Below are 7,756 nucleotides of genomic sequence, written 5' to 3' on the forward strand. Positions count from 1 at the left end.
ACACTGAATGCTAAAATGATGTAGAGGCCAGCCAGTGAAGCCAGTTCTAAGTGCAGAGATTCATAAACAGAGTTGTGCTGTGATTTGACCACGCCTCCCCGTATTTACATTTTACTGTTACTTGGCGAAGGGAGTCGGGCCTCCTGAGCATGGTCTCCGTGTTGAGGCGGCTTTTCTTTCTTTCCCCGCATCTGTCACCAGCTATGTGGATTACCCCATCTACGACGTGCTTCAGATGGTGGGTCATGCCAACCGCCCTTTGCAGGACGATGAGGGACGCTGCGTCATCATGTGTCAGGGCTCCAAGAAGGTCAGTCCTGGACTCCTGCAGCCTCTTGGATCCGGAGCCTCAGAATGGATTCTTTAATCCTTCTTTTGATAGATGTCTTCAGTAATTTTAGTGTCTTAACTTCTGCCTCTCTTATTTACACAATTCTTTTGTAACGAGCCTGCCACCCATTTGGAATTTTGCTGCCTTTTGCTTTTGCTGCTGCCGTTGGCTCCACGTGTTGAGGGATTCGCCCGCTAGTTGGTTCCCTCCTTCCTCACTGGGCTGCCCACTGCTCTGCCCTCATGACTTGCTGTGCCTCTGTTCCCACTGCGTATTGTCGCCAGTGACGCACTTTCTAAACGTGTGGCTTCTTCCATTTTGGTATCAGTTAGGTCTCGCACGGGGACCATGCCCTGTTGATTTGCCCTTGGCCCTTTGTGACCATGTTGTCACTAATTCTTGATTAATGCTGCTTCTTCTCCAACCCACAGGATTTCTTCAAGAAGTTCTTATATGAGCCATTGCCAGTGGAGTCTCATCTGGACCACTGTATGCATGACCACTTCAATGCTGAGATCGTCACCAAGACCATTGAGAACAAGCAGGACGCTGTGGACTACCTCACCTGGACCTTTCTGTACCGCCGCATGACACAGAACCCCAATTACTACAACCTGCAGGGTCAGTGGGCTTGGGAGCACACGTGATTCTTTGGTGGTTCCCACAGCCTTTGCTGGGCATTTTCTCAAGGCTCCCCACTCACCTCTCACCTCCATAGGCATCTCCCATCGTCACTTGTCCGACCACTTGTCAGAGCTGGTGGAGCAGACCCTGAGTGACCTGGAGCAGTCCAAGTGCATCAGCATCGAGGACGAGATGGATGTGGCACCTCTGAACCTGGGCATGATCGCTGCCTACTATTACATCAACTACACCACCATTGGTGAGGCCCGGCACGGCCCGTGTCCTGTCTGTAGGAGCCTTCTCACACAGGGGTCAGGAGCCCACTGGGATGAGAGGTCCGCCCGTGTCTGTCAGCGGGATGACACTGCAGGGGAGAGCAGGGCAGCCCAGGCAGTTCTGCTCCTTCTCCGCCTGCTTTCGGCTTCTCTCAAATGTCCTTTTTCTGTCAGAGCTCTTCAGCATGTCCCTCAATGCCAAGACCAAGGTGCGAGGGCTTATCGAGATCATCTCCAATGCAGCCGAGTACGAGAACATTCCCATCCGGCACCATGAAGACAACCTGCTGAGGCAGGTGAGGACGGCAGCTTCAGGAGAACGTCCTGGAACAACGAACTCTGCCTGTGTGCCCAGAGCACATGGCATCCCTGCCACCCACACCCCCATACGCATCCCCCGACCCCGCCATATGTCCTCCCCTCCATACCTCACACCCACCTCCATCCCACTGCCACCCACGTGCCTCGGGGTGTTGAAGGGCTGTGAGCCTGGGCCATGTGGTGCTTTGGCCTGAGCCAGTCTCAGGCAGGGTCACCTGTTCATCACCAACTATTTTTCTTCCACTTTGTAGTTGGCTCAGAAGGTCCCCCACAAGCTGAATAACCCTAAGTTCAATGATCCGCACGTCAAGACCAACCTGCTCCTGCAGGCTCACCTGTCCCGCATGCAGCTGAGTGCTGAGTTGCAGTCAGATACGGAGGAAATCCTTAGTAAGGTAGGGTGTGGGTGTGGGGCACAGGGGCCAGTGGTGCTCTAGACATCTCAGCTGCAACCCCGCCCACTTTGGTACGCCTTTTCGTGTTAGGCAATCCGGCTTATCCAGGCCTGTGTGGATGTCCTCTCCAGCAATGGGTGGCTCAGCCCTGCTCTGGCAGCCATGGAACTGGCCCAGATGGTCACCCAAGCCATGTGGTCCAAGGACTCCTACCTGAAGCAGCTGCCACACTTCACCTCTGAGCATATCAAACGTTGCACAGACAAGGTGAGCCGGGTCAGCCCAGAGGGTCAGGTGGGTGAGCCTGAGAGCCCAGTGTTGTGGACCGAGGGTGAGTTGCGGGAGGTGGGTCTCAGTGAGTGAAACCTGTAGTTATGGTTCCTCCGAAGGGGCTCCCTGTCGAGATGCTACAGAGGCTGCCAACTGTGGGCCGTGTTCTTTCTGCAACTGTTTTCTCTAGATGACTTGATGGTGTAGGAGGTAAAATTAGCAGCTCTTGGCGCCTGTGTCATTTGCTGTTGGCCTGTGTTCTGTCTTTCCTGACGCCTGAATACTCACTGCAGGGAGTGGAGAGTGTTTTCGACATCATGGAGATGGAGGATGAAGAACGGAACGCATTGCTTCAGCTGACCGACAGCCAGATTGCAGATGTGGCTCGCTTTTGTAACCGCTACCCTAATATCGAACTGTCTTATGAGGTGGTGGATAAGGACAGCATCCGCAGGTGAGCCAGAGGTGGTACCTGTTGGGCACAGCACGATAGTATGCTGTGAGCCCACTGCCACATCACTGATGTGCGCCCCTCCTCTCCCCCTGCAGTGGCGGGCCAGTTGTGGTGCTGGTGCAGCTGGAGCGAGAGGAGGAAGTCACAGGCCCTGTCATTGCGCCCCTCTTCCCGCAGGTGCGTCCTGGTAACTGGCTTGGCCAGGTGTCAACTCCCCTATCCACTGGCTAGGTGCATGGTGCAAGGGCACACTGTCCCTGAGGGAGGGAAACTTTAGACTGATAATGAGCTCACAAGGCTGAGAATTAATCTTGAGGCTATGGGTTTTTTTTTTTTTTTCTTTCCTGTTTGTTTCTGCTTAAACAATTTAGGGCCGGGCACAGTGGCTCACGCCTGTAATCCCAGCACTTTGGGAGGCCAAGGCGGGCAGATCACGAGGGCAGGAGTTCGAGACCAGCCTGGCCAACATTGTGAAACCTCATCTCTACTAAAAATACAAAAATTAGCCGCACCTGATGGTGGGCACCTGTAGTCCCAGCTACTTGGGAGGCTGAGGCAGGAGAATCACTTGAACCGGGAGGTGGAGGCTGCAGCAAGCCGAGATTGCCCCACTGCACACCAGCCTAGGCAACAATGTGAGACTTCGTCTCAAAAAAAAAAAAAAAAAAGTAGATGACTGGTCATTGTGAAACCCGTCAGTCGTGCAGCATTTCCATCTCTCTGGCTGTTTAAGATGTGTTTGTCTTTAACTCCCGTGGCTCCAGGACACTTGGGCTTTCCTGGTGGTTTCTTCTTTTTTCTCACTGCCACTTACTGTGCTTCTGGGTGCTTGGTTTTTTACCAGCAGAAAGAAATTCTGGTTCTCTTTATATGGGAGAAGAATTGAAGGTTGACAGCAGAAACCAGATCCTGTCATGTGTAATTCACAGGCTCTGAGTAACGAGTGCTTTTAACTAGGACTCCTGGTCTTTGTGACAGTGGGGCAGCCAGTAGACAGGGCTGCAAGGCCTGCTGGGGATCATCTCTGTGCACATTCAGCTCTGGGTTAAGCTTTTTCTCATCTGGCAGATATGCCCTGGACTTAAAAGTATCTCTAAGGAACTCAAAGCTACCAGGCCCCAAAGACTAGACCTCTAACAGTAGTACCTTGGACTCAGCAGCAGGTTCTAAGCGGGAGAAGGTACCTTGGCACAAGGAAATGAGCCAGAACCAACAAATGAGTTCATCTACTTACTTAAATAATTAAGCCTGTTTGAGACAACTTTTGACAGTATTAAAATGTTGTATCTAATTGTATTTCGGGAAGAAACTTTGGAAAGCTATCTGATTTTTGTTATTTCTTTTGTAACCGTAACCATTTTCATGGCTGCCTATGGCCATCAAGTTTTACATGCTGAAATTCTTGATTTTGGATCACTGCAGAAGCGTGAAGAGGGCTGGTGGGTGGTGATTGGAGACGCCAAGTCCAATAGTCTCATCTCCATCAAGAGGCTGACCCTCCAGCAGAAGGCCAAGGTGAGTGTGTCCACTGGCGCCAGCGTTTGTTCCGGCGTGGGGGAAGGGTGAGAATGCGTCCCGTGTCCGTGCTCATAATGATTTCTGCCTGCTCTTTCTAGGTGAAGTTGGACTTTGTGGCCCCAGCCACTGGCGCCCACAACTACACTCTGTACTTCATGAGTGACGCTTACATGGGATGTGACCAGGAGTACAAATTCAGCGTGGATGTGAAAGAAGCTGAGACGGACAGTGATTCAGATTGAGTCCTGAGGCATTTACTCTTGGGTAAAGGAGAGTCGAGCCTGAGTTAGCTATGTGTACCTTGTAGGGATCCTGGTTGTGGGGACCAGGTCTGTGGGCCTGAGGTCTGGCCAGCCAGGGCTGGTGCTGTCCCTGCCCACCTCCACTTCCTTTTCCCTTGCTCACTCTGGATCCAGTGACAGCAGGTGTCACGGGTGAAGCATAAATCATATATAGCATTTTCAGGCATGTTCCTGGTAGTTCTTTTGAGTTTGATATTCTAATAAAATAATTTGTAGAAACCATTTGTCTTTGCAGTGATTCCAAATTAAAAGTTTTCTTTCTCCAATCTGAGGGCATGGCCAAAAAGATCTGGTTATTTTTTAGCCAGAAACGTGCTTGTAATGAGTGCTTCTGGAGGACAGACCTGCTCATTAGGCGTGCCGTCCCCTGTAGCCTTGAGTCAGCCTGGAGGAGGGAACATCCGACTGTGGCCTGGCCCCAGTGGTGCCCACACATCAGCACGACCACAGGAACCAACACTGAGCCTCGGAAGCTAGATCACAGGTTAGGCGTTTCTCTAGATGGGGGTTCTGAAATGTGCAGTGTCTGCTCCTGGCAGGCAGCACCAGAAAGGGCACTGAAATGTACCAGCTGGATGTGCCCCAGTCTAATAAACAGGTTTTCTAATCCAGATCTTCTGATTGTCTCCAAATTCTTACCTTCTGTTCTTTAGACTAAATGCACACAAAACTGAAAGACGATTCTGAGGGGCAGTTTCCTCAGGGTAGCAGTTTTCAAATGATTTGGTGGTAGGACCTCTTTACGCTACTAAAAACTAAGAACCTCAAAGAGCTTTTTTCTTTTTAAATAACAAATTTATTTTTCACAGTTCTGGAGGTTGCCCCAAAAAGCTTTTCTTCTAGGTTAATGCACTTTTAAATCATCATGTTAACTTTTTTTTTTTTTTTAAATACAGACAGGGTTTAGCCATGTTGCCCAGGCTGATCTTGAATTCCTGAGCTCAAGTGATCTGCCCACCTCAGCCTCCCAGAAGTGCTGGGATTACAGGCATGAGCCACCATGCCCGGTCCATGTTAACATTTTTTGTGAAGAATAACTTCCAAAACAATCCAAGGAGGAGAGTGGCATTTTACAATATCTTTAGTCTCTTGTTATAAGAAGAAACAGTTGAATTCTTACAGCTGCTTCTACATCCAAACTGGTTTTCGTTGCAGTAAGCTGACTCCACACAGACGCACAGGTGGAAGACAGGTTCTAAACAGCCCCTTCAGCCAACTGTGGCTGTTCTCTGATGCCAAGACAAGTGATACTTTTTTTTTTTGAAACGGAGTCTCACGATGCCGCCCAGGCTGGAGTGCAGTGGCACGATCTGGGCTCACTGCAGCCTCCACCTCCTGGGTTCACGTGATTCTCCTGCCTCAGCCTCCCGAGTAGCTGGGACTACAAGGGGTCTGCCACCATGCCCGGCTAATTTTTGTAATTTTAGTAGAGATGGGCTTTCACCATATTGGCCAGGCTGGTCTTGAACTCCTGACTTTGTGATCCACCCACTTCGGCCTCCCAAAGTGCTGGGATTACAGGCGTGAGCCACCGCGCCTGGCTTACTACAAGTGATAGTTTCTTAAAGGCAATGTGGACTCTGTAAACTTAATGCACTCTTATATTGTTAATACATTAAAATCCACTGGCCTTACACTTTTGAATGAATCTCCGAGCCATGCATGATTTTGTAACATCACGTACTGGTTTTGGAAACCTGGTTCATTGAATTCTTCCAAATGAAATGCATTTCATTATACAAATCACATGTGTTAATATCCCCAACAATAAAGCTCATGGTGGAGTACAGATTTTCAGAAATTCTAATTTTTGCTTGAAAGCTTTCTTTTATCATTGGCAACACTATCAGCTGTTTCCCTTGAAGTGAGAGGCTCATTCCATTCATTTTCCAGAAAATGTCAGCCAAATATTCAAGTCTAAATACCATAATCTGCTAGTTCTTTCAACTCTAAAGGGCATGCCTTGAACACAGCCAATTCAGCTTGCAACTCAATGGTACCACTGCTTTTCCTCAAGGCATCCATACTTCAGTGCACAGCAGAGGGGCTTCATGCATGCTTTCAGTCGTCTCAGGGTTAAGTGTTCTCAAGGTCAACTTTTTTTTTTTTTTTTTCCCCCTGAGACAGGGTTTCGCTCGTTGCCCAGGCTGGAGTAGAGTGGTGTGATCCTGGCTCACTGCAACCTCCACCTACTGGCTTCAAGTGATTCTCTTGCCTCAGCCTCCTAAGTAGCTGGAATTACAGACATGCACCACCACACCCAGCTATAATTTTGTATTTTTAGTAGAGACGGGGTTTCTCCATGTTGGTCAGGCTGGTCTCGAACTCCTGACCTCAGGTGATCTGCCCGCCTCGGCCTCCCGAAGTGCTGGGATTACAGGCGTGAGCCACAGCGCTGGCTAGGTCAACATTTAGTATAGTTAATCACTGTTATTTTTTCTAACAAGGACATGTCAAAACTATTAGTTTACTGCCACCACCTTGATTCACACCGCAGTGCCAACAGTTGACCTCCCAGATCCTCCCTGAAAGGGTCTTGGGACTCCCAGGATCTGCAGACCACATTCTTCGAGAACCACTACTCTGGGTATCGCCCCACTGTCTTTCTAAAATCTAAGGTCACGGCTTAAACTTAGGGGAAGGCTGTAGCTCTGGAGACCACTGTCACGTTAGAACCCATTTAGAACTGTCAAGAGACAACTCGAGTGAGCCTGAAAACTGCCTGTCCATGGCAGTGTTTCCCAACGGGTCTTCATCGCCAGTCCCCTAGGGAGCTTCTTCCTGATCACTCCCTGCCATGAAAATGGAATGTCACAGCCACACTGTATGTGCTGTGGGCCTTAGGAGGGCCACAAACTGATTTTATTGTATCCCTACTGAAGAACCAATTTGCATCCCTTGAGAATATAGGGCTTGTGGCCAGTAATAACTCTCCCTTTTCTTGTCTTTCTCCATTTTTTTTTTTTTTTTTTTTTTTGAGATGGAGTCTTGCTCTGTTGCCCAGGCTGGAGTGCAGTGGCCGGATCTCGGCTCACTGCAACCTCCGCCTCCCGGGTTCAAGCGATTCTCCTGCCTCAGCCTCCCAAGTAGCTGGGATTACAGGCGCGGGCCACCACACCCAGATAATTTTTGTATTTGTAGTAGAGACGGGGTTTCACCATGTTGCCCAGGCTGGTCTCGACCTCTTGACCTCAGGTGATCTACCCGCCTCTGCTTCCCAGACTGCTAGGATTACAGGCGTGAGCCACCGCGCCCAGCCTCTGGAG

The 7,756-nt window shown here is 49.8% G+C and overlaps 1 protein-coding gene across 1 annotated transcript in view; it reads left to right on the forward strand.

Moving 5' to 3' along the window:
- The window catches only part of SNRNP200 (small nuclear ribonucleoprotein 200kDa (U5)), a 31,601-nt gene extending 26,501 nt beyond the window's left edge, over nt 1-5,100 (forward strand). Inside the window, exons 36-45 of the mRNA XM_011969652.1 lie at nt 202-310; nt 763-952; nt 1,050-1,214; nt 1,405-1,526; nt 1,803-1,946; nt 2,037-2,213; nt 2,510-2,670; nt 2,766-2,847; nt 4,093-4,185; nt 4,287-5,100. Coding sequence (XP_011825042.1) covers nt 202-310; nt 763-952; nt 1,050-1,214; nt 1,405-1,526; nt 1,803-1,946; nt 2,037-2,213; nt 2,510-2,670; nt 2,766-2,847; nt 4,093-4,185; nt 4,287-4,430 — 1,387 coding nt within the window. The 3' untranslated portion in view covers nt 4,431-5,100. The remainder of the gene's footprint in view (nt 1-201; nt 311-762; nt 953-1,049; nt 1,215-1,404; nt 1,527-1,802; nt 1,947-2,036; nt 2,214-2,509; nt 2,671-2,765; nt 2,848-4,092; nt 4,186-4,286) is intronic.
- The last annotated feature ends 2,656 nt before the right edge of the window (nt 5,101-7,756 follow it).

Source organism: Mandrillus leucophaeus, unplaced genomic scaffold (assembly GCF_000951045.1).
Source record: "Mandrillus leucophaeus isolate KB7577 unplaced genomic scaffold, Mleu.le_1.0 Scaffold9, whole genome shotgun sequence".
In the NCBI taxonomy this organism is placed as follows: Eukaryota; Metazoa; Chordata; class Mammalia; order Primates; family Cercopithecidae; genus Mandrillus; species Mandrillus leucophaeus.